We start from the raw sequence: 25,862 nt of genomic DNA on the forward strand, positions 1-25,862 counted from the left end.
CGGTAGCTGGGAGCGGGCTGCCTCGCCCAGCCGGTCCAGCGCCCGCATCTCAGGCCTGGGCCCGCGGCTGGGCGCAGCCTGTGGAGCTGAGGCGGGGGTTGCTCCTGCCGAGGTGCGGTCGGTGGCGGCGTCGATGGTACTCCTCGCCGGCGCCCTGCGTGCGGCGACGGTGACCGGTTTCGCTCGGGCAGTCGCCGTGTTTTCTTTCACTGTTGCGCTCTCCGCCCAGCCTGCCCGGTGTGCTCTCCAGCGCCGCCCGCCCCTCAGCGCAGCTACATAAATGTGGCTCTTATGTCGTTTCTGCCCTTTTGGCTGAGGAGAATGCAGTTGGTGGAGGTGTGCAAAAAGCTCAGTGTTTTGCCCTTTGTTGCGAGCTTGCTGGATGGCATCTGTCAGTGTACCCGCGACTGTTCTGTCTCTGCTTTGTTTGCCTCCACACAGGTGACAGCATAGTCGCGCTGCAGTTCCTCTCCCAGGCCTTGTGTCAACCAGCAGCAAAGCATGTTCTTGTTTGTCATTTGCTGCAGGTGGAAGGGGGACGGAAGTGGCAATAAAATTGCTCATCCAGTTACTGGCAAAAACATCTTGAGGGTCCCCTAAACGTTGTATTGTAATTCTGTCTCGAATCCTGCTGTGTGACTGCCCAGTCACTCAGTCTCATGAGGTCCTTGAGCAGTTTTCTTCATGGTGAGTCCCAAGTTCTTCCTTCCTTTGCATACCTGTGTGTTGTCAGGAGACTTTGTCCTCTACCTTCCTCTTCCAGGTCACTTAATGGAAACTGAATGGCACAAGTCCTTTCCACTTGTGGCACTCCACAGGTGAGCTCTTGGCTAGCTGTTCCCTCTTATTCTGTCTTTTAATTAGTTAGTTATCCATACCCAGACCCATAGCATCTTATGCTATGGCTTCTTAGTTTCTTCCCGACCTTTGGAAAATGGCATTGACTGTATGAATTGGGTCATCCTTATCTAACTGATTCTAAACTGCACAACGCACTTGGACTTGCTTGTGTGTAATGGAGCATCCACAACTTTAACCAGAACAGGAATGCTTATAGGAAATGGGAGAAAAATAGTTTCAGGTGGTTCATCCAGCTCTAACAATGTAACTGCATGGTCTTACTTGAAAAGGATTGCTGACCTTACTCCTTTGCTTTTCAGTTAGAAAACTAGATGTATCCAGGTCATGTTCCTAATTTTACTTAACAATATATTTGAGCTGCTTGAAGAAGAGTTAAGGTTGCATGAACATCTGTCCTCTGATGAAAATCAGTCTCCAGTTAAGATTACAGTTGTTGAAAAGGATTTTTTTTGTCCTGGTGGTTTAGCTGCACCATTGCTCATCTTGTCTGTAGGAGTCGGCTCCAGCAGAGAGATTCAGAGCTAGGCTCTTCCTACTTTCTTCTTGGAACTTCATTCTGTTCTTAATTAACACATCGGTGTTTGGGCCAGACCCTAATTGCACAGCTCAGCAGTGCTGTCATTTTCCTGGCATGGGGCTCCAGTCAGTGCTGTGGCTGAGACGGAGGAGGCAGGGAGGGCAGAGAAGCACCGACTCCAACAGACACCTCAGAGGGAGGCAGAGCACGAGGCCAGAGTCGCTAACCTGACTCATAACAAGTCCTAAGCCAGGGTGTGAGGTACCATTCTTCAAATTTGGGACTTAGCTGTAGGTGGCTATATGAAGCTTGCTTGCATAGGCTCCTGCTAGGCACCCATAATGACCAGACTTTGGGATAAGCTTCAGTTGTCTGCTGTGGCCAGAAAGAGAACTGAGGAGCCCAGAAGGCTTGATGGTTCAGTTCTGTCACTGGTGTTCAGGAGGTGAAGGTTTAAATCCTTGCTTTTGCATCTGTTTGTTTATGCCAAGCAGAAGACTTGCAGTCTCAGGCAACATGGAGAAGAGCAAGTGGCTCTCAGTTGTGACAGGCCTGTCCTCTTAGCAAGAGCTGAATACGTAGCTCAAATAGAAGCACAAGCAGCACAAAACAAAGAACTTCTTTCAGAGTAGACACAAGACATTAAATCACTGTTCTCGGATTTGGGGGATGCCTCTGAGGCAGGGAAAACAGATTTACAAAGTAACTCACTGAACATGCATGCAAATTGGCCTCCGTTATCCTTCAGGACTCAAAGCATGTTTCTCAAATGTTTTGGGGTTTGGAGGGTCTTGGTTTTAAATACAACCCATGTCTAATACTCTTTAACTGGCTTTTAACTTTTTTTTGATGCCCTGAATTTTGCAAACCCCTTCTTTCTTTTCCTTTCTTGGCTACAGCAGTCTTGCACTGTAGTTCCCAAGCTGGGAACTTGTGCTTTGACACGTTCTGAATGTCCTGTTACGTGAATGTTACAGGAACAAAAAGGAAACCATTTTTGTGTCATTTAGCAACCATTTGTGCTGCCGGGAGCGCAAACTTCTACCATTGCCACCTAAGAGCAGGAGGAGCTGGATGAAGAGGGCTCTCCCTTTTCTGAAGAACCTCAGTTTCCAGAACAACATGAAATGCTCAGGTGAGCGGGATGGATTCTACTGGTAGCCACTCATTTCTGGCTGTGCCAAAGGTGGCAGCGTGTTCAGGCCTCCCTCGGATGGCTGCGAGCCAGCAAGTGCCTGGCACAGTCGGGAGTTGCACAAGTAGGTGGAAAGATAATCTGTGCTCCAAAGAGGTCTTTGACCTGTGTTTCATCGGGTGCTGTTCTCTTGTACCACAGGCCAAAGACCTTTGGGGGTTTAACCTCCTGGTCAAGGTGGGTCCCATCAGAGCAGGCTGCTAGCTTGTGATGAGGAGCTGTGAGAAGGCTCATCTGGAGCCTTCTCCCATTCACCCTCTGCCCCCTGGCCTGGCACCCACATTTAAGCCCTGGCCTCGTCCCTGGCCCTTGCATGGGCAGCGCTGTTGGCGTGCCATGCCTGGCTGTGTACCTCACTGATCCTGATGTGGCTTCCTGGTGTGACCAGGGACCTCCCTTGTCCCTGGCCTGGTCGTCGGCAGACTCTGGCTGACCCTTTCACTGTTGTGGCACCTGCTCTGCTGTCCTTGCTCGGACCTGGTTACCATTTTCATTGCTGAGAGACACCTTTGGGTTAGAGAACTGTATTTATTCGGAATAAGGAGTGTTGATGGTGCTAAGGTACAATTGATAATCGATGTAATTAGGTATTATATTACATATAAGCCTGTACTATTTCAGGTACGCACTACAAAAGCACACAAAACTGTGCATTAGAGCACATTTTTTTAAAATTAAAAACATAAATTGAGGTCAAACAGGCCACCCACCTCCTCTCTAAATTGCTTCTTGCAAGATACCTTTGCTCAGGGATGAGTCCAGATTAACATATTCTCAGGCAATCCCTCTGCATTCAAGTAGGCAGCTGTGCTGTCCCAAAGATGGGCTTTGCAGGAATTCCTGTCTGCCTCAGCACTAGGAGACAGAGGTGATGTGATGTACAGCCAAAGCAGCCCTTTAGACTTCTAGAGATGCGTTTCTGCTTTAACTCTCCATGTTATGCAGGTATGTCCCTGCTGCAGGTTTGGGATAAACCCTTAGGTGTGCTTGGAAATGGTGGCCTGGAAGCATCTGTCTTAGTTCTGCTCTGAATCAAACCAGCTGAACTATGCTCAGCACATGTTCTGTTTTCACTCGTGCCACTGGGAATTTAGAATCAATTTTCATTTTTCACTGGGTGCTTCTCTGTCCAATGACTGCATCAAACTTGGCATTGGTCAGCTTTTTCAGAACAGCCAAGGCACGTTCTGGAAACAACCTGAAAGAGATAATAACATGACATTAAATGTATGATAAGAAACTTAAATTATGGGGAAAAGTGGCACTGCAGTTGAGGGAAGAGCTGGTGTGGGAGCAGAAGCGTGCACACATGGACTAAGACTTAAACCAGGCATAAATTTCCAAAGAATGCACAGCCCTCATCAATCTCTGTCTAGTTTTAACTCCAATCCCACCCATCTCCTTTTATGACAGTTCCAAGGCCAGGTATCTACTGGGCAGTATTTGGGTTGCAATATTGCTGCAGGATCTAAGAAGGTTCAATATTGAAGAGAGATACGTGCATATTGAGTGTTTTATGCTCTGAAAAGCAACAGGCCTATGGAAGGATGAGATGTTAAAACTGAGGTGCAGTTTCCTCACCTAGGATTTCTTCTCTTATGAGTCATGTCCCTTTGTGTCCCCCCACCCCAAATTAGGACAAAAAAGTAAAGTTATCCTAAGAACTTTGACAGCATTTGGTTTGACTTGTCTATGTTTCTGCAGACTTGCACTGTCAGCATGCAGCTCTTGGAGATGCAAAAAGACTTAAAAGCTTTTTCCCACTGTCTGGTGTCAGGTTTTGCAAACAAGATATTACCAAGTGTTTCATGAAATACTATAGAAGTTAACTGTATAGTTAACTTAGTTGTTCTGATGTTAATTCCAGATTTGGAACCTGAGCTCTGGTAAAAATGCCTCCTCAGCAGAGCAGCTACACTGGATATTAAAGACATGTGAGAGGACAAATCTTGCTTTACATGGCAGAGAGAAGCAGTAAAGCCCTTTTGAAGCAACCTCCCCAGCCTCTGTGACCTCAGTCTTTGGTGTTGACATGAAACAAACACTAATAAGCAGCAGGTCCTCAGCTCTTTCTGGAACTATGCTGGGGATCAAGAAGATCTTTATGTATGATGTCTGCTGTTGTCATTAGAAAGAACCACTGCTATTTCATTACCTTGTTATGTGTTGTTCTCATACTAAAATATTTCAGATGGGTGGTTGTTTAAAAAATACTCTCTTGCAGACAGTTATATATTATCTAGTTACTATAGGCATATTGATGTCAAATCTGGACTGATAAATAACTGATTATAGTGATGTCAAACACTGAAGATAATACCAAATAAATGAATCTCGTTGAATGTGAACTTCTGCTGTCAAGCTGTCATTCCAGGGTTTCTCTATGCTGCCAAACCATATCTTTTACTACCATGAGTGCAAAATGCAGTTCCTCGTAAAATAAAACTTAATCTTTAATCAGATGTTACAAGTTTGAGGGTTGTATACTCAGGTAGTTAGTATTAATATGTTTTTCCTTCCTCCCCCCCTTTTTTTTTTCTTTTGCTACTTACATTTCAGAAAGTAAAGCAATGCTTAGATGTGATGGAACAAAAACCATTTTCTGGTTGGTCAGTATTCCTTCCATCAGGGCCTCTACAACTTCTTCAATCTCCAAAATCTTTCCAAGCCTACACAGGAAAGCATACATGTAAGAGCTACGGTGGTAAAACAGGGGTGGTACTAGCTGATATAGGATGCTTCACATATGCACAAACTTGGGTAATTCAAATGCAACTATTATGTGGGTTAAGTGACACTGCAGATTTTCTTTAGCCAATTGTACGTACTGTTTTTATATAGTCAGTTGGAATACAAGGCCTAAAGCTGGGGCTAATAGGTAGCGCCGTGATGCAAAGAAGGAAGGACAGGAAGGCAGAGTTTTGATAGTTACCTTGTACTGGGGTTTTTGACAAATCCAGTGTTTATAAAAACCGGACAAAGACACGTAGTTTTTATGCCATCCTTTCCCAGGGTAGACAGCTCCTCTGTCAGAGCTTTGTGAAATCCAACCGCAGCAAACTTGCTTGAACTGCAGGAGGGGAAAAAGCACAAATGAGAAGGCAGAAATACTATTTCTAACTTTCTACAAAGGGAAATGGCCTAAAAGATCACACAGTGCTGACTAGGAGGCAAAAAAAAAAAAAGTAATCCAGCTGAGAGGCAGGGCAGAGACTAATTCTAGCTTTCCCTGTACCGGAGTGTAGCGCTGGATTAGACATTGCTGCTTGGGGGAGTAATTGTGGCATGCAGAGCGGGTGTCTTTCAGAAGAAGTTGCCTTAGTGGTGAACAGACAGACAAATGTCAGGAGTTCTTAGAAAATGATAACTAACGTGCATCAATCGATGGACTTCCCGCTTGCCCCATGTGAGAAGATTCTTTGAAGGAATTCAGCCTGAGTCTGTAAAATTAAGACGGACGGGCAGGGTAGAAATGGAGAACAACCCTCTACTGTTTCTTGTACTACACAGGAGTGTCCTGTGACATTTGCATGTGAGGTTTGAAATAGACGAGCATGATGCATGCAAAATTGAGGAACATACTGCCACAGAAAATGGTGCAGGTCAGGAGTATAAAGCAATGCCAAAGAAAGTAGAACCAGAGAATCAGTTTATTGACTGCTATTGATTTGGACAGCGTAATCCCAGTAAAATCCCTGGCTGGGGAGTTCTCACATTGCCAAGAGTGGGTGACTCTCTAAGACAGAGCGTTCCCAGGGGAAGATTGCTCTGCCTGGAGCTGCTATTATAGAGGGCTAGATCTGACGCAGAATGGCAATATGCAATCTAACAGTTTCTCTGTTCACGCGCCGTGATTTTCTAGACGTGTTTCAAGTAGAACAGCAATTTTATCTCATGATGACAGAAGTATTTCTATACGCTACAGTCACTGCCACAGTGGTAGAAAGATCAAAAGCTACTCATTAGGGTTTTACTTGACATCACTACAACAACTCATAGGAGTGCTACTTTCTAAGAATGAGAAGGGAAGAGGATACCTTTTTTGCTAAGGAAAAGTCTGGATTGGTGAGGGAGAGAAAAAAGGAGAAGCTTTCATTAGTTGATGTGTCACATGACCATTCCTTCACACAAGCATTGCTGCTGATTCAGTCAGAGCTAATAAGCAAATCGGCGGGAACCTCCAGGCATCCTTAAGTGCTGGCTGTTGTGCTTTTTTCCTCCTTAGCACTGTCCTCTGGGCGTACCGTATTCAGTGGGAGGATTATTTTGGTTACTCTGTGCTTGCTGATGGAGAAGATGCAATTAAAAATAAAAAAATGAAGAGAGCTGATTGTAAAATCACTTACCAATAAGCCACCATGAAAGAAGTCACAAAATGACCTGCTGCCGAAGCCACCGTGACAATGTGACCGTGGTTGTTGTTCATCATGGTTGGCAGAAAAGCTCTTGTGGTCTTGAAAGTCATTTAAACCAAGAGGCAAAAATGCAGGGGGGAGGAAAAGGGGGAAAGAACAATGTTTTCTTAGGCATATTCAGCACTGACCCTGACTATCATTGATTAAGCGAGTAATGCTATCGCTAATGCTACGTGCTGCACAGCACCTCACAGCACCTCAGATTCTGACAGCCACAGAGACACCCGTTCGCCATTCAGCTGGTACAGCTGGCAACCTATTTTCCAAACGGGAATGTTTCAGGAAGTCGGCTATAAACAGGAGCTGATTCTCACATCTTTCCTATGCTGCTTTTTAGGTTTCAGGTGTCAGCGCCAATGCTGCCAGTGTCTCACCCCAGCATGTACAAGAAAATGCTTGTCAATCTGTAGCATCTCTTTGCTGCTGCTGCTGCAAACAACGAGCCCTTAACAGCTGAGACCCTCCCACTCTGTAACCCCTGCTGGCAGCTGCCCTACCCCAGGAGTCAGCTGCTGGCATGCCAAGGACCCAAGGCCTGGCTCTGATAGGGCCCAGCTGCGTCACCTCGACTCAGACTGCTGGGAGAAAGCTGTGAGAAAGTCCACAGAGAGATGAGAGAGGTACAAATCATGAGGAGAGGCAGGATTGATGGGAGACAGGTTTGGAAGTAGCTCAAGGAGCCAGGAGGCAAGGTGGTGATGCAGAGGTACAAACCGCGAGGGGAAGAGTGCCTGGGGAGACTGGCTGGGCTGGTGGGTGCAGTCAGGGAGGGGCCAGGCCTCACTGTGTCCTGCAGCCGGGCTGTGCTGGGAGCTGCAGGGCTGGCCCTCCCCTGCTCTGCCCAACCTGTGCCTGCCTGGCCATTCAGGCCAGGTGCTGGCTGCCTTTTGTGTGGGTCAGCTGATAAAAACATTGCTTTGTATTTTTCAGCTGTGTATCTTCTACCTGCAGGGTCTTGGCACTCAGCTGCGGGTGCCCAAACTGGCCAATGCAAAGAGGAACCCTAATACACCTCTGACAGAGACCAACCCTTGCTGCAGATGACGCTGTCGCTGGCTAGCTCGCACAGAGAAAAGAGGGAATGAAAAAACTGGGCCAGGCTCAGATCAGCAAGAGGTTAATCAAGTTTCCCAACAATCAGTCTAGCTGGGTGCCCCTGTGCTAGACACGTCCAAAAGACGCTTCTGTAATTCACTGGTAGCTGAAAATACTTGTTAGTCTAAACATGCCTCCTCAGCAACGCTCCCAAAAAAACGTAGGTATGCAGGCGGTAGTGGTCCTTACCCAGATGTGAGCAAGAATGTTGACTTCAAACATTCTTTCAACCTGGTGGTCCTGAGTTGAGAGCAGGTCAGCAGCTGTAATCACACCAGCATTATTCACCAGGATGGAGACATCCCCAATTTCCTTTTTCACCTTTTGGACAGAAAAAAAAACAGAAAGGTGCATGTCATTTGTTATCAAAAAAATGCAAGGCTGTGGAAGATGAGCGACAATTAATTTAATTCTTAACGCTGTTTCTTTTAGGGAGAGGAAGATCGCGCCACGTTTCCAGATGTGGTAGGAACTGTGCGGTAGTACTGTGAAATCTCGTTTAGACCTGATGCTTCTCCCTTAGTTACTGCCAGTATTCAGAGTCTTCCACACATTGCCCACAGACACAGTATGCTCTGTGTAGTCACAGCTGGGACTATGGACGTACAGAGTGTTTTGAGCCAGCTGGCCCGTATCCTTTACAATAAAATGTTTCAAATGTCCCCAGCGTTGTCTGTGTGCTGTTCAGGAAACTAAAAGGCAGAAGTTCCTTCAGGGGCTGGAAGTCTAAAGAGCAAACTTGGCAATGAGGCGTGATACGCCGGACCCTCACAAAAGAGGATGAGACCGGCTGCAATCTCAGAAGTGCTACTTCACTCTCGGTACAGAAAGCAGCAAGAAGTGGGGAGATTCCAAGGGCTTGCATGGTTTGCGTACAATACCTCTTCTCTTGTTTTCCTGACTTTCCTGAAAATGGAGCACGTTTGGGTAAGCCCTTGGCCGTGCCCCTGCTCCCCTACCTTCTCTGCGGCGCTGTAGATTTCCTCCCTTTTGCTGCAGTCCACCACGAAGGCTTCAACAGTGGCTCCCAGCCTTTCGCATTCTGCTGCCGTCTCCTCAACACCATGCTGTAACAGGCAGAAAAGAAAGACATGTGTGCACAACTGTACCCTGCCCACGTGTTGCTGCTCGGGCACCGCAGCAGACCAGTTAGAGGCTGAAGATGTCTTTTGATTGCATAATCGTTGCCAAGCCCCTGAACAGTGCATGGCTACCCAGGGAAAGAGCTGTAGCCGGGGTCTGTGGGAGGACTGGTATTCCGACCTCAAATTTCGAACCTGCGTAGAGCGACTGCCAGAAAGGGAATGTGGCACCACGAGTGAGTTTTGCCTTGGTAAAGCACACGTAGCTAGGCTGCAGAAAGGGGGCACTCAGTGACTTTCACAGCACAGCAGGCAGACACCACGACTGTAAGCAGAACTCTTAAAACACAGGCCCAGCTGACGCCCTCGAGATATGAAAAAAGGCCCTATGCGTTTCTGTATTCACAGACCGGATGTGAGAAGAGAGGTGTGCTCCAAAGTGCACAATGTAGAGAGACGTTTCTTATGAGAACAGCATTTGACACATACAGAACAGAAGCTCCCCTAAGTCCTTATATCAACCCACTCAGTGAGGGCAGAAGGGACTTACAAGGCTGTAGCCTTGTCCCCAGGTGCCAGAAAGCCATGCCAACGGGGGGGGGGGGGGGGGGGGAGGACGGGGACGGGGGAGGGGGGGGCCGGACCTGTGCAGTGAAAAGCTCCAGTTCACAAATGGCCTGGGGCAGCTCAGCACTTGACAGAAGCTGTGCAGGTCCCTGGGGTGGGTGGCTGGGCAGCTCCCCTCAGCCTCAGCCTCAGCTGCTGCTTAAGGCTGATGGCCCCCAGGAATGAGGCCTTTGTCAAGGCAGCTGGATTGGGGAAGCATACTCCCAAAACATTTGGGATCCACCGCCGCCTTTGGCATTGTATTTCAGTGCCTGCTTACACCCACCCTTACAACATATTTCCCAGCACCAAAGCCAGGTCTCACTCGCTACTAAGTTTATTCCTTTGTCCCTCATTCCAGTGAACATGGACAACACTCAACTTGGCAGCAGCCCTTTAGACATCGGGAGACTGGTGCCATGCCTCCTCCCACCCCTCCAGAGTCTGGCCTTAGCTGTAATGGGTAGCACAAACAGACACTGAAAATATTCAACAATATCCTCCCTATTTATACATCCCCTTAGGCTAGGCTTGCCTTGGGTTTTTTGTTTGTTTCTTTCTTTCTTTCTTTGTGGTGGGCTAGTTTTTTTGCAGCTTCAGGATGACACGATGAACTCCTCTGCAGTTTCTGCTCCACTGTGTCAGAAACCTTGCCCGCGCACTGCTGCGCAGCCACTCACCCCCTCTGTACAGCCGATCACTCCTACGCACAGGACTTTGCCTACTGAACGACATTCTGCGTGTTTGTATCTGTCTGTCCTCTGCTTGCCAAGGTCTTTTTGCGTTCTAGTCAATTTAGCTGAAATAAAGAGTTTGGGCTAGTGTAAACATTTAGCAAGGTGCCGTCTACACAGTAACTGTGCCAGAGGGCAGTTACACACAGCTCAACACAGTGATGCCCGTCAATACGAGTAAAGAGACACATCTTCCAGCAACAAACACGAAATATCTGAGGCTAGAGACACAGCGAGCAGAAGGTAAACCTGCTTCTCTGTAGAAACAGGCTTCTGGTCTCAGCGTGCCTTTTTCTGCCAGCCTAGGCAGTGGTTCCAACAGCAGCTTGCCGACCACTGCGTTCCCTCTCGCAGGTACTCTTTGACGTGCTGCGCATGCTACCTCGCTAATTAGCACCGAGTAACCCAGACACCTACGTCCTCTGGTGCAAGTGGGGCCAAACCCTCTACTGGCGCTCCGCGTCCCAGTCAGTGAGCTGACCGTGAGCCGATGGGAGCGGATGTGGAAGGAGGTGATGTGGATGCAGTTTGTATGCAGCCCTTCTTACGCTATTAAAAACCCAGTGGCCTCGGAGATTGACGAGTCAAGTCATGAATGGTACTGTTACCTTATTGATGTCCCACAGAACCAGTCTGCTTTGACGCTTGGCAAACTCGAAGGCCGTTGCTCTCCCTACACCGTGGCCAGCACCCGTGATGAGAACGAGCTCTCCACTGACAGACTTTCTCTTCACAGGGACAAAAAGCTTCACAAAAGCCTCTAAGTAGGAGTAAATGAGCGTAGCCAAAAACAGGAGGAGATCCAGAAACGGATTCATCGCTGTTCTGAAAGTCCTTTGATTGCCTGACTGAACTTGAATCTCTTTTGACGAGGATGTGGGTTGTTGATTTACCAGCAGCCCGCGGCCCGGCGGAGCACGCACCGCTCGTCCTGTCAGTCACGGGCCTCTGCCCCGGCAGGAACCACCCCCTCGCCGCGGCCCTCCCCGCGCCGCCGGCCCGCCCCGGCCGGGCGCCAGGCTCCCCTCGCCGCGCGGGGCTCCGTGACACGCGGGACCGCGATCGCCGAGGCCCGACCGCAACCGGGGCGCGACGAGCGCCGCCCGCCAACAGCGCGACCGGCCCCGCGCCCGGCCCCTCCTCCCAGGGGCGCAGCAACCAATCAGAGAGCGGCGGTTCGGGGGGGCGTGTCCATGGGAGGGGAAAAGCCGGTGGGCTGGAGGCGCTCTCGATTGGTGGCGCTCCGCCCAATGAGAGGCGAGCTTGTAAAGGGGGCCGTTGGCAGCGGCGGCCATCGGGCGGGAGGGGCAGCCCGGCCCGGCCCGGCAGGTAGCGGGCGGCGCTCGGGGGCCCCGGCGGGTCTCTGCCCGGGGCTCGGGGAGGGGGCGGTAGCTGGGAGCGGGCTGCCTCGCCCAGCCGGTCCAGCGCCCGCATCTCAGGCCTGGGCCCGCGGCTGGGCGCAGCCTGTGGAGCTGAGGCGGGGGTTGCTCCTGCCGAGGTGCGGTCGGTGGCGGCGTCGATGGTACTCCTCGCCGGCGCCCTGCGTGCGGCGACGGTGACCGGTTTCGCTCGGGCAGTCGCCGTGTTTTCTTTCACTGTTGCGCTCTCCGCCCAGCCTGCCCGGTGTGCTCTCCAGCGCCGCCCGCCCCTCAGGTACCGTGGCCTGTTGATGGTGAAGCTGGGCGGTGCCCAGGCCAGGCTGGGGCTGGTGCTCCTGAGTCTCGGAGCCTGCCTGAGTCGGTGGTTCTGCTGGCGTTCGGCCCCGTTGAGGTGATGCCCTGTTCTCGAGGGAGCAGTCACCTCATCGCTGGGCCAAGATCTCAGCGCTGCCTTGCCATCCCGTGCTAGCTGAGGGGGAGCTTGGCACGGGATGTGCTGTGTAGCTGAGCGTGTCCCTTTTGGACATGGCAGAAACAAAAATAAAGTGTCCTTTAAACTGATGCAGTTATTGAGAAATACAAAAGTGATGCAACTTTGACCTGTCTGTTGAGGTCGGCACCCTATCAAGTGTCCCCTTTTCCCCCTCTCTGTTAAAGATTTTATGAGCCTTAGGTAGTTCATGAGGTGAATTGTTCTGTTGAGAATATCACTTCAGCACTGAATGTGACAGCGCATGCATGCTGTAACTGTGACCAATAAATTCTCAAGTTCGGCGTGAAGCAGAACCTACTCTCCTAGATGCACCTGAAGATTTCATAGCATGAGTGAGGAGTTTAGAACTGGAACTGTTGTTTTTGAAAAAGCCTGACCTGTTCTGCTAGTTATAATCTAATATTCATATCTGGGTTCAAATAGCACAGTTCATACTTAATGTATGAGTTGCTTTTTTTTTAATCTGAAATTTGTTGGTCTCATCATCACCTTGCTCACATGTTAAGTTGTTAAAACCTGGATGCATTTTTGCAGAGGAGATATATTTCCTTATGTGCTGGAAGTGGTTCTTTATTGATTAAAAAAAAAAAAAAGCTTTTCCCTAAGAACTTACAAATCTCTTGTTTTTAGAGTACTCTTGTAGGTTATAGCCCCTTGCTGAGCTTCCTATCTAGAGCAATCCTTTTTATTTTTGTAATATTTAAAAAAATATTGAGTACAGGAAGGCTGTATTGTGTGTTGAAGGAAATCTGTGTAGAGTTTTTAAGAGCTGGTGATCAGGCACTGTAACCCAATCTGCTGTTAAGTACTTTATTGTTGGCTGGTCTTTCAGATCCCAAAAACCCATAGCAAAATAAAATGACTAGAGGTCTCTAGTATTTTTTTTTTTTTTTGTAACTTAACTAGTTTGATAGTTTTAGCCTTCGTTGAAATTGAAAAACAAGGTATGTGTTATTCTACTCAGTATTGCACAAAATGATATTTTGGTTGTGACAGCAACTTGTAGAGCTGTGTTGCTCAGGCTTTTGGGTATTTCGTTCTTGCTCTTACCTGGTCTACCACTGGATGTGAGAGCAGGAGTATTGTAAGGCTGGGTTAGTTTGCTGATGAAGTGCCTACATAGAGATTTAATGCTCAGGCAGACCTTCCTGTTGCATTTATGGTAAGTATCTTTGAGGTGTTCCTTGTATATGATTAATAACTGGTCAGTGTTACACACAGTCTGGAATGGCAGTTCTAGTTCTCAGCTTCTCACTCATTCTATGAAATCTTCATGTGTGTCTGGTAGAGTACTCAAGAAGCTGAAGGTAAAATTCAGAATTCGTTGGTCCAGGCATACATTTGCATGATGTCTGAAAGAAGCAATAATATATTACTGAGAGCTGTTTTGTGGAAAAAGCCTAGTCTGTTCTGCTTGCTATAATGTACTGTGCAAATCTGGGATTAAATAACAGGGTTAAAGCCTAATGAATGAGGTGCTTTTTTCTTTTTTTTTTCTTTCAGTAACTTGTATGCAAACTGTTGGTCCTGTCTTCATCCTGTTAACATGTTGAACAGTTACAATGTTAAGTTCTACCACAGCAAAGCTCTTACCTCCCCATATCCAGGATCACATGTTGAACGTAGCCAAGTTCCTGAAGATAAAGTGAGCTGGCTGATTGAGTGGAAAGATTATAGTCCTGTGGAGTATACTGCGATGTCTGTTTTGGCTGGACCCAATTGGGCAGATCCCCAAATCAAGTGAGTGGAAATTGTGGCTCTTTTCTCCTGTGAACATGGAAGCAGGAAATAGTGATCAGCCCACTTCATAAGATCATCAGCTAAGTGACATGTGATTCTACAGTGATGTGTGAAAGTCAAGACCTAGAAAGATGGTGGTTAGAGAACTGAATGGTTTGGGTTAGCTGTGAAGGTCTTTGCACGATTTTACTAAGCTGGTGATTAAGAGTGGTGTTAATTGGAATAATGGACAGCTGTTGATGCTGTGTAATGCTGCTTCTCTGTATTGTGAGCTAAGTAAAAATCTCCTAATTCACCTTAAGAATCTGGGAGAATGTTTTCATAATATACTTGTTTGTTTCTTCATGGATTGAATGCAAGATGAGAAAAGAATTAAAGTAGAATTGTAGTTCTTGACTTGAGTGCTCCGACTCAGGAAATGTGACAGGTTGGATGCATGACTAATTATTATTTTTGTGAATGTGTGTATTCATTTTTATTGATTCTGTGAATATATTCTCCTCTCAAGGAATGCTGTATGCTTCTTGGCTAGAAAGTTAGATGCATGCATCTAGTGTAACTTGTGATAATGTGAAATGGTGATTCCTGTGTATGCACATCTGTGTAGAAAGATCAGAAGATAATGGCACTTGAGGTTTCAGCCTTACCTTCCTTGTTTCCCATTGCTGTGTGAGCATGTGCTTCTCTTTGCTCTTAATTTGGTTTAGTATTCTGCTGATTGCAAGGCACACTACCTCTCAGATTCCCTAGGGCTGCTATGCCAAGGCGTAGTTGGGAAAGTGTCGTGTAATCTTTTAGTAGGTGTTGGTAATACTTGAAAGTGCAGAGTCATTTTTTAGGTATTAGCGTAACTTCCCAGATTATCTGTGGAAGAAGCTAGTCAGTAGTTTGAAACCTGCGATGATTGGAGAGGAATTGCTTTTGGGAAAGGAAATACACTTCTGTAGACAAATAGCTGCTTCTCTACCAGTTTTCAGAGGTGCACATAGGAGATTGGCATTAAGCTCATTTTGAAAATTGGTGATTATTAGCTTGTAACTCTGATAAACCATATCTAATAAAAATTTCTGCTCAATTTTTTTAATTAGCAAAATCTTTTTTAGTTTTATCAGTGGATAATGTCCTTCTGTGTTCTGTAGCCTTAACAAGAACACCTTTGAAACACTTTGCATCTCTCTAGATTTTCATTTAGACAAAGTTAAATACTTTAGAGGGGCGTACTTATGTCTGCAGAACTAAATACAGGAAGACTGTCATCAATAAAGGTTGAGACTTTATAGCCTTCTATAGAAAAGGGAGGGCCTGCTACTTAAGTTCTGATAAAAACTGCTCATTGGTCAAACGAGTGTTGCCGATCTGGTGGTTGGCCTTCAAGCTTTTGTGGGGTAGAGGGGTGTTTTGCATTTTATAACTTATGTCTATTAAATTATTCTTTTCCACACAGTAATAAAGGTTTTTCTCCCAAATTCAATGAGAGAGATGGAGAAGTGGAGAGGAGGAGTCTGAACGGCTTGTATGTGGTTGAAAATGGGAGGCCCCGGTGAGTGGGTTTTTTGTTTGCATATTCATTTCGGTGATGTAGTTTCAGAGCTCTTGCAGGTCTATCAGTTTTGATACATGGTACCTGCTAGAACAAAATCAAGATAGTCTCTCCTAGAGACAGGAAAAATGATACCTCAGGGCCAGAGAGTTCCTTCTGGAAGAAGGTTGTGGCAGAGAGGCACTAAAAGGGTAGGCAGTACTACCACAACAGTGGGTTGTGGTGACACTGGAGTTGGAGAAGGTCTAACACTGTTAATAGTAGAGTGATTTGTTTCCACAGTTTGACCAGATGTTGGGCTCTGAAGCTTTTGTACCATTTGTGTGCTATGGCGGAGCGGAAGAGTATTTCCTTCCACTGACAAATCCTGGCATATCACAGATCAGTAATCTCACCTAAAAATAATTTCTTTTCTTTCTGCCATTTGTACATAATTGAATGCTCTGTGCATCTGTAGTCTTGGAAACTAGATTCCATTTTCAGACAAGGTTGTGTGCACAATGAGAATAACGGTTGATCAGGAGTATCTCAGGACATGAGATCTGGGAAGTGACAAAGCCATTTTGTATATTTCCTTTCCCTGTACTATCAAACACAAAGAGGTTTATGAAGGAGAAAACCACACTTGCCCTTTAAAGCCTATGGTGGCACTGAGTGTATGTTGCTATCCTTTCCTTTGTTGTTATTTAAGCTTCTTTAAAGCTGCTTTTTTAGAATACTTGGAGCATATTTTGAATGTGGGGAAGTAAATATGTTTAATGTACTGTGCCACTTATTTCAGAAATCCGGTGGGAAGGACTGGCCTCACAGGCAGAGGATTGTTAGGGCGCTGGGGACCAAACCATGCTGCTGATCCTGTTGTAACTAGGTAAGGGACAGGTGACTGAAAGGTGCCCTGCAGTAGAGCAAAAAACCCATGCATTTTGCTTTTTCTGTGCATCTCTGGACAGGCTGTTAATTTTCACGGGCCTTTTGTGTGTTTGCCCATGTGTTTGCCCATTCAGATATGGGTATCTGCATGGAGAGATATATAGACATGTGGAACATGAATTTCATAATTTTTTAGTCTTTGTCTCTGGAAAAGAGTAAGGACTTGCTGCTGATGACAAGCAATTGCTTCTGAAATGCTGAGGAAGCAGATTTTAAAAAAAAACAACCCAGGAAGTGTAATTCAATAGAAATACATTATACAAATAATCTTCAGTAATGAATTAAAAACTGAAAGGATTATGTGATACTTTGATACTGTATATGTAATGTGCCAAAAGGCCTTAGATGAGGCATGTTAAATTGCAGGAATAGGTTTTTCTGTCATAATGACTCAACTACAAAAAGAAAAAGCAGTGTGCCTGCTTTTGTTCTGTAAGAAATACTAACTTGGCCTACTATATTATAGAAGGAGGTAGAGTTAGGCTGCTCTTTTTTTTTTTGTCAGTGTATGCTCTGTTTTAATGGTGCTTTTGCCAGCAGGATCTGTGTGTACATGCGAACTATTTTACACAAAGCATTCAGAAAAGATTGCATAGTTAACAAAGGTGCAAGCTAGGAAGTGTCATGCTGAAGACAGAACCATTGTGAAAATCTTCCTAATGCATTTTACTTCTTCCCCTTTTCAGAAGGCTGCCAATGCTACTGAGTTGTTTCCTTGAAAGTAAAAGAAATGCTATTTTTATTTTGTCTTTGTTTAGATAGCTTTTTGCTTTAACTATTGGTAGTTCTTCTTAATTCTTTACTGAAGGCAATGGTAAGTGTTTGTTGCCTTGTGCTAGTGCTGGGTGAGCGGTTCGGCAGTGTTGCAGCCTGCATGTATGTTCTGTTCTAGAAGAAGGCATACTTATCCTCTCGTCATGGATAGGCACAAGTGCAGCTCGGTGAGTGTTGCTGCTGACAGGATTGCTGGACATAGCTCTCAAAGGAGCTGCTGCTATCAGCGCAGCTACAGAAATGTGGCTCTTGGGTTGTTTCTGCCTTTTTGGCTGAGGAAAACACAGTTGGTAGACGTGTGCAAAAAACTCAGTGTTTTGCCCTTTGTTGCGACCTTGCTGGATGGCATCTGTCAGTGTCCTCCCTGTGACTGTTCTATCTCTGCTTTGTTTGCCTCCACATAGGTGACAGCATGGACGCCTTGCTGTTCCTCTCCCAGGCCCTTGTGTCAAGAAGCAGCAAAACATGTTCTTGTTTGTCGTTTGCTGCAGGTGGAAGAGGGACAGAAGTGGCAATAAAATTGCTCATCCCGTTACTGGCAAAAACATCTTGCAGTTTGTAGCTATCAAGAGGAGAGACTGTGGGGAGTGGGCCATTCCAGGGGTAAGAGCAAAGCTCCAGAGACAGTAGATGCTTCCCTGCTGGTAAGGCCATGAGGCGGTAACTGGCATGCGGGTGATAAAAGCGTGCTTTTTCTTGAACGACCTTGTGTTGCAGAGGTGAGGAGAAATGCTCCTTAAACTAGCTTTGCCCAAGCATCACCTGGTATGCCTTCTGCTGTTTCTGCATTGCAAGGTGGTATTTGTATTTAATTCTGACCATGTCTTTTGCTTAATGCAGGCACAATTTAATCTGTTGCAGGTTTTGAAGGATGTGTGTGCTTGCTCTTTACAACTAAGTATAAAGTTCCTCCCATGTCCAGAGTATGATGCAGGTGGATGTAATATACTAAGAGCCAGTCAAAGGGGAGTAAAACCAAGTGGAATCTGAGGGATAGTCACCTTTTTTCTTTTCTGCCTCTAAGGGGATGGTGGACCCAGGGGAGAAGGTTAGTGCTACCCTGAAGCGAGAATTTGAGGAGGAGGCCTTGAACTCCTTGCAGAAATCGCCTGAGGAGAAAGAGGAATTGGAGAAGCAACTCCACAAGCTGTTCAGCCAGGAACACTTTGTGGTGAGCTCTGTGTCGCTTGTGATAGCCTCTTGAGCTATGCATGTAACTCGCAGCTGTATGGAACTTGAAAAAGTGTAGCTGAAATGAAAATAAGCTGTGATGCTCGAGTTGTCATGGTGTAGGAAATGGAAGGGACTATTGAAAACTTTGTAAGGGCAAATGTGTCAGAGGGAAATAAAAAAAATCTTCTTATTGATTCCACCTTGTTTGTTGTAACACTGAGCTTGTTTTGGTTTGTTCGGGGCCTTAGGTGTACAGAGGATATGTGGATGACCCTCGTAACACTGATAATGCCTGGATGGAGACGGAGGCTGTAAATTATCATGATGAAACTGGTGGGTATCTCCATGTGTACTCTTAGTTGCCTTTTACTCTATATGTTGGTTTGAAATTGGGACATAAGTTGGGCTGAGATTGGCAGTGAAATTGGGGGAGTATGGAAGTCAGATGTAAAATATTGGACTAAAACCAATGGGCATGAGGGTCTCTTGTCTTCCAAGATGTTTAGCCATGACAAGTAGTTGTCATTCCCCTTTGGTTTCTGTCAGTCTTGAAATAAAGAATATATGGACTTTGCCTGAAAATGTATTAATTTGTTAGCTAGTTCTAAGCTATGGACCACGTGCTTCGTATGGGGATTGAACACTGGACAAGGGTTCCTTCTTGTCACTGTATTTATTTTGAGTTGGTTTAATTTCCCTTTTTAATGAGTCTGGGGTGGAAGGATAGTCTGTTTCTTTTGTTATTTTTCCTTTATTAGCTAGTGTGTGCTTCAGGAGCATTGCCTCTGGCCGCTGGCAGATTTCCACTGCATTTATTGCTTTGGTGTTGTAATTGCTCTGAGACCTTTTATCTCTGTTACTCTGCCAGAGTAATTGTCGGACCTTATTTTACTTCTGTGAATCAGTAGGAATGGGCATACATTGCTAGTTCTTAGATTGATCTGTTATCTTGGATTCTCATCTCTCACCTTTTAAGATAAATCAATCTAGTTAGGTGTCTCTGACTTGTTCAAGTCAGAGACTTCATATAGTGACATTTCCACTGTGTTTTGGGTGGTAGATACCAGTGGTGAAGTTTCACGTGTCACTGGTCCTTGAAAAGGACCAAATCAGCTCCCAGAAACAGTGAAGATACTGTTCCTTTGGTCTTTGTTTCTAATACACATTTTGCAATACTTTTAAAAGCATTTCTTTGGTTGCTGTCTGTGAATTCCTGGGACTCTTCTTGGAAACAGAGTAAGAAACTTTGGAGAGCAATTCAGAAGCCTTTCTGCACCCCTCCTTAAGTACTATTTTTGATTTTGGGGCCTTTAGTAAAATTTTAATTATTCTGGTTTTCCACAGACATATGTGAGTTTCAGAATTCAGTTTGTCCTGTACAATAGTACCTGAGAAAGGAAGCAGTCAAATATTAGCCAAACAAAAATCAAGGCAGAGGGATTGGCTAAACTTGCGGTAGTGAGCATGTGTTGTCACAATGATTTCTAGAAACTTGTCATGCTGCTGATGGTACCCTAGGAGTGGTGACAAGGAGTTAACACGACCTCTGCCACTCAGATTTGCCTTAAAATAGCACAAGTATGAAAAAGGTTTCTGGCGTAGAATCTGTAAGCAACTTAAGCAACTTCTCTCTGAGAAGCAGTTGAAGGTTGCTGCCTGTGAAGGAGCCATGTGGAAGGGTGGAACTGATCAGATGTGAGAAGAAAAAGCAGGAGGGAAGATGCAATAGCATGTCCTAACTCTTGTTTTGTGAACAGGTGAGACAATGGATAATTTGCCTCTGGAAGCAGGTGATGATGCTGGAATAGTGAAGTGGGTTGACATCAATGAGAAGCTCAAGCTGTACGCAAGTCATAGCTACTTCATTAAGCTTGTGACTGAGAAACAGGGAGCCCACTGGAGTGAGGATCCTGGTCCTGACTGCCATGAGTGATGTAAATAAGGAACCGACGGACACCAAGGGGAGAATGTTTTCCAGCTTTGAAACAGATGACATTGTCCTTTTGAGGGGAAATTCAGTGAAAATTCTGTGAAACTCAGCTGGCAGAACACTCGGCAGTGATAAATAGAGGCTTTTTCAGAGACTTCAGATTGCTTGTTTTGATTTCTCAGCTAGTGTGAAATGAGATGAATGTGGAGCTGTTACCTTGGTTTGCTTTCTTGTCTTCATTATTTGCAGCCCTTTCATAATATCTGCAGGTTTGCATGACAACACTGGGATTCTCACTGGTTGTAGTTCAGAGGCTGTTTACTTTAGCTCTGTATTTTTGCAGTGATTTCTGGTCAGGAGTATGAATTCTTAAGGGATGTGAGACTTGTAGGATGATAACTTGAATAATGACTGAAATTAAGTGCTACATAATAAAGTGAGTTTCTTTTCTGAGTCATTTCACAATGTCTTTTCAGTGATTTTTCTATTTTGAGAGATTAGTTTTCACATTTAATTGCTTTCTAGTTTACAGTATGGATGGTATTCACATCTGAATGTCTGACAGTGCCTCTATCTAAAAAGATAACTGTTGGGGGATGTAACTTGATGACTGATTATTGGGAGCTGGATTTCAAGGTTCGTCTCTTCCCACTGCTTATGGCAATACAGCTGTTGGGGAGACTGTGCCATAAACAGGATCATTGGAAAGAGCAGCCTTGAAGTATAATCTTCTAAACTGTAAAAAATCACCACAATTTATGTAATGTGAGTAACTTGCAGTCAGGAGGCTGATGTGGGCCTTCTGTGGCATCTGTGCTGATAACAAGAGCTGCACAACAGTTGCTGACATTTCTCCCTGTGTTTTTAATCAAGGGGTAATTACTGTTAATTGTGTAATAGTGTCAAGAGTTGGTGACAGTAACAGCTAAAACTTGTGGTTGAGACCTGGGGAGGGGATCTTAATGAATTTTGAGCCATGTGTTGAAGTAGGGTGGTGATAAATGTCATGGTCTGGAATTACCTTGTGTAACAGTACTGTGACATGCTCATGCATTGTTTAGACTGTTGGCCACATCCTGCTTAACTAATGAATGATTTTAGGGCTTGCTCCTTTTCAACACCACCCCTTCCTCCCAGTTAGCTAATGAAAGCTGGAAGAGTCATGTGCGTTTATACGGAGAACCCTGGGAATCTTGTAGAGTTATTAGTATGTTCCTTTCAAAGAAAAAAGTAATGCTAAGAGTTATTAATCTTTCAGTCCTTGCTCACCTCTTCCTGCACATTTGATTTCTTCTGTGGTCTTACTAAAACAGCATAGATGCTTTCTGTTGCAGTAGAAGCTTCCATAGATTTGGTTTACGCAAAAAGTCTTTCTTCAAATCATAGGTAAGATCTAGTGGTTACTTAGGCAGAAAGGATTTTGATTATCTGTCCTCCGCATAGTATGGGGACTGGGTAATATCTGGTAGGGCCATGTCCAGACCTAAGAGAACCTATGCAACTCAGAATGGACAAAAGGCATAGCCAGCTTCAGGAGTTCCCTTCCCCTTTCTACTCCTGGTCTTTGGAAACAGGATCACTGAAATGACTTGGGTATTTTTTTTCTTAAGAAAAGGTGACGACAACTAAGAAATTTGATGTTCAGCATTTATTCAAGCTTAACAAGTAATCAGACAAGGTTTGAGAGCTGTGCACTGTAACCCACACTGGCTTTAGAGTTGGGCATGTGAAACAGGACTTGGTTGTTACTTATCCTCAGTTTCCAGTGCACTGGTGAGACAAAAGGTGGGAAAGAGCTGTAGGAAGCTGAAGATTATCTAGAAGCAACAATGTTCATGGGAGACATCCGTAGTTTTCCAGGTATCTGCAGAGTAAGAAGAGAATGGCAGGTTAGAATTAATAGCTGTTAAATTATTTTAATGTGCAACTAATACGTTATGCAAAGCAGGCCCCTAGCAGTGTACTTGGGTTTTGAAAGCATGACCACAAGAGCAGACCCTTCTTAAGTTCATGGGAGGTGAATGTGCAGCTCATCATGGTTGAGAACAGGGGTGACTATACTGTGGCATGTCAAAAATCATGATTTTTGTTCTTGAATGTTACTGTTTACATACAAAGTGCTTAACATAAAGTACTAAAGATGAAAACAGGAGAAAATAATTTCAATTCTGAAAGTACCACACTCAATGGGATAGAAAAACTGCACTGTTTCCATAGCCAGTGTGTTATTCCTAGAAAGAAAAATTTCTGTAAAGAATCTTTTCAGTCCTCACTGGTCTTGTGTTAAAGCCTTTTTTTGACAGGCTAAGTGGACTTGGCTATATGTGTTTTGATTGTCATGTTTCCAGGAAAGCTTTCTGGTTAGACAGTTTTCAGCTGGAGTGTGTGATCTTAGATGGTATGCTGTACAGAATGCAATTACTTTATGTATATCTCACTACCTTACTACTCGGGTCTTGATGCTTACTTGCATCATGAAGATTATTGCATAATTACAATATTGAAAGTTTATAAGTAAGCAAATGTAGTGGCATTTCTTTTCATTTGGCAAATCTTCTAGAAAATGGTCAACTTGTTTATATGGGTGATGTTAGGTTGTATATTAATGCAAGTTAGATGTGTTGGAAAGTGTTATTTTTCAGCCCTATGTGTCTCTAATTTATCCTAGACTGCTTTTTTTAAATATGTAAGAGATCATCTATCCCCAAGGACTAGGGTACCCAGACAAATATCTAAAGAATATCTAAGGAACAGCAGCAGAATTTTGAGAAAGTTTGTAACCTCTTTTCAAGCTGAAGAAATATGTTTTTTTGTATTAAAAAAACAGTTACCCCATAGAATGCATGTCTGCTAATTAGAAAGCAAAGTGGATTACTGTCCTCGAGCTTCAAAGACAAATCGCAGTCCCTCCCCAGCTCCCTTCTATGGTAGTTTGTCATTCAGAAACTGCTTTTTCAATATCCCCGATGGAGTGCTCCCTGGCCAGCTACAGCTTCCTGCAGTCTTATGTCCCATTGTACTACTGGACAGTTCAATTACCTCAGACTTGAGCATGAGCAAGCTGCAGAGCAGCCTTCTGGCCTGCGTCCTCAGAGGAGAAATGAGAAGTTTTTATGAACTTGTATATTTGCTGTGAAAAGAAGGTCATCTTGTGTCAGTATTTGCCTGTTCAGTACCAAAATCCCCAGTTAAATGCAAATGTTAGAACTAGTGAGATTCTGTTAATTGACAAAGAAAAGACTTACATTCTCCCTACTGTCCGAGCCAGACATTTCACTGCTGCTATCCTGTAGAAAAAGAATGAATTGTCTTAGAGTAAGGTATAATTCCTCCTGCTTGTATTTCTTTTAAAAAAATTTAAAAATATCAAGTACTTCATTTTGGGTTTGATTTTTTCTTTTCCTGTTAGAAAGCAAAGATAGTTCTGCAAAGGGAACTTATTAATCTTCAATGTCTGTAATACTGTCAGCTGAAATAGCTACTGGACAAAACATGGGCCTCATTGTTGGGCTGGGTATGAGCTTGTTACTAGTGCTTACAATTTTTTTTTCTTTAAAGTTTAAGGAGGGCTCAATAAGAAGTTGAGAATCTAGAATGGTAATAACATAAATAAGTTTAGGCCTGTACCAAACATGAGTATTTTTAAGGCTGCTGTGTTTAAGGCTGCAGTTTAAAAGCATGTGAGTTCCAGTTTACAATGTTAACATTTCCGACATTGAATGCCTGTTTAGTTTCTTCTTCAGTACTTACTGTGTTCGCAACAGCAAGAACCATGCTCAGAACACAAGAAAGCAACAGGAACTGCATTTTGAGAGAGAGTCCTGTGAAGCAGATTGAAAACAAAGAGTTACAGTGTCCTGGTTTTGGCGAAAGGAAAGAACTGGGGGGGAGTATGGCGCTCCTCCATGTAGAGAGAAAGGAAAATCAGACAGCAGGAGCTGTTCCTAGTTGAGTATGGCTTGTGGTGTGAGCTTAGCTGTCATCTCTATTTTAGTTGCTCATGTACATGGTCAGAATAAGTCATTATGGAATAAAGCTTGCTATACTTCTGCTTCCTGCTGCCTTGTCTGTGCTTTGAGATCTTGTCAACATTTTACTTCTCATTATTTCTGTCTTTGATTTTACCTCTCCCTAATTTTACTCTTTCCTAACAATGCTTATGGAAGCCTTTTGCATTTTTTTGTTTTAAGCAACAGGCATAGCAACAGAACGTTGGTATTTCGGAGTAGTTCTTGTCACATGCTCTTTTTTCAGACTCACAGAATCGTTAAGGTTGGCAGGGACCTCTGGAGATTTAGTCCATTCCCCAGACATGCGCGACCAGGATCAGCTAGAGCAAGTTGTCCAGGACTGTCCAGTCAGGTTTTGAGCATCTCCCAGGGTGGAGAATCCACAACCTCTCTGGACAACCTGTGCCAGTGCCTCACCATTCTCACCATGGAAAAACCTTTTTCCTTCCCATTCACTGTCATGCAGTCTACAGCCATACCCCAAAGGATTTTTGTTATGAAAGTTAGTCCAGGTAACATTAAAGCATCTGTATTACCTTTGAATTGCATGTTGAACAGCTGGTCAGTGGATCAGACAGTCGGCTGGCTCCAGTGATAGTGCTGTGTGAAAGGCTGGTGTCTATATATGGTTTTGAGTACAATGGCTTACATCAGAAAACCACAAGACATCATGAATTGTACCTTTTTAAGACCTTTTGGATGTTTAGTTTACTTCTCAGCTGATAAAGAAGCCTTTTTTTATATGACCCCTACTAATCCTGGGAGGATTGACATGTTTGGCAATGGAAGCATGTGTGTTATAAAAGGAGTATTTGTTGTGTATTTTTTCAATATAGATATTCTGACTGTAAGGTGTCTGCACTTTAGTGGTGCTGGAGGAATACTTGGGTGATAATGCCTAGAGTACTGACACTGCTAACTGAGAGGGAGTGTTACAAATTCAAAAATTACCTCCTTTTTCCTGAAGAAATGGGAAAAATGAATTAAGAAATGAAAAGTGAATTAAAGTCACTGCTACCTTTTGAGGCCATCTGTATACTGGCAGTGTACTTGCAGTTTGAGAGCTGTGCTTTCTGACATCTGACTATATGCAGATTAAGCAAAAAGCTATTGAAAGATAAGTCTCTAAATAAGTTTTCAATTATGGTGTTTGCTTGGTCCTTCTGTTGGGTGATTATTTTAGTAGAAAAGTCTGAACTGGTAAATAAGTTTAATACATGTATCTGGGAAAATCTTGTAGGATGCAATTCAGAAGCTGGCATTATGCTGGATCTCTTAAAGACCACTGACATCAACAGCTCATCTGTGTGCTCTTTTCTAGGGGTATATCTGAGGGTGTAAAGCATAATACGTACTTGTTGGATCACACACGCACTTGCAGCTTAATA

The 25,862-nt window shown here is 44.6% G+C and overlaps 2 protein-coding genes across 2 annotated transcripts; one reads left to right on the top strand and one right to left on the bottom strand.

The window, feature by feature from the left end:
- Nucleotides 1-3,129: 3,129 nt before the first annotated feature.
- Nucleotides 3,130-11,740, bottom strand: LOC142409403 (estradiol 17-beta-dehydrogenase 11-like). Its single transcript, XM_075500890.1, has 7 exons — nucleotides 11,114-11,740; nucleotides 9,043-9,150; nucleotides 8,273-8,404; nucleotides 6,920-7,026; nucleotides 5,506-5,643; nucleotides 5,126-5,242; nucleotides 3,130-3,771 (listed from the first exon to the last, which is right to left on the bottom strand). The coding sequence occupies exons 1-7, from the start codon at nucleotides 11,321-11,323 to the stop codon at nucleotides 3,684-3,686; spliced, it is 900 nt and encodes a 299-aa protein (XP_075357005.1). The 5' UTR covers nucleotides 11,324-11,740; the 3' UTR covers nucleotides 3,130-3,683.
- An 81-nt stretch (nucleotides 11,741-11,821) lies between these two features.
- On the top strand, nucleotides 11,822-24,518 carry NUDT9 (nudix hydrolase 9). Its single transcript, XM_075500886.1, has 8 exons — nucleotides 11,822-12,158; nucleotides 13,881-14,117; nucleotides 15,562-15,657; nucleotides 16,439-16,525; nucleotides 17,853-17,964; nucleotides 18,386-18,532; nucleotides 18,783-18,867; nucleotides 20,292-24,518. The coding sequence occupies exons 1-8, from the start codon at nucleotides 12,025-12,027 to the stop codon at nucleotides 20,465-20,467; spliced, it is 1,074 nt and encodes a 357-aa protein (XP_075357001.1). The 5' UTR covers nucleotides 11,822-12,024; the 3' UTR covers nucleotides 20,468-24,518.
- Nucleotides 24,519-25,862: the final 1,344 nt, after the last annotated feature.

The sequence above is a fragment of the Mycteria americana genome, chromosome 4 (assembly GCF_035582795.1).
Source record: "Mycteria americana isolate JAX WOST 10 ecotype Jacksonville Zoo and Gardens chromosome 4, USCA_MyAme_1.0, whole genome shotgun sequence".
In the NCBI taxonomy this organism is placed as follows: Eukaryota; Metazoa; Chordata; class Aves; order Ciconiiformes; family Ciconiidae; genus Mycteria; species Mycteria americana.

Coding starts and splice junctions, on each gene's coding strand:
- NUDT9 (XM_075500886.1), top strand. CDS start 12,025: ATGGTACTCCTCGCCGGCGCCCTGCGTGCGGCGACGGTGACCGGTTTC. Junction 15,658..16,438: donor GTTGAAAATGGGAGGCCCCG/GTGAGTGGGTTT, acceptor CACTTATTTCAG/AAATCCGGTGGGAAGGACTG. Junction 17,965..18,385: donor GGGAGTGGGCCATTCCAGGG/GTAAGAGCAAAG, acceptor TCTGCCTCTAAG/GGGATGGTGGACCCAGGGGA.
- LOC142409403 (XM_075500890.1), bottom strand. CDS start 11,323: ATGAATCCGTTTCTGGATCTCCTCCTGTTTTTGGCTACGCTCATTTAC. Junction 9,151..11,113: donor TTCTGTGGGACATCAATAAG/GTAACAGTACCA, acceptor TGCCTGTTACAG/CATGGTGTTGAGGAGACGGC. Junction 8,405..9,042: donor TCTACAGCGCCGCAGAGAAG/GTAGGGGAGCAG, acceptor TCTGTCCAAAAG/GTGAAAAAGGAAATTGGGGA.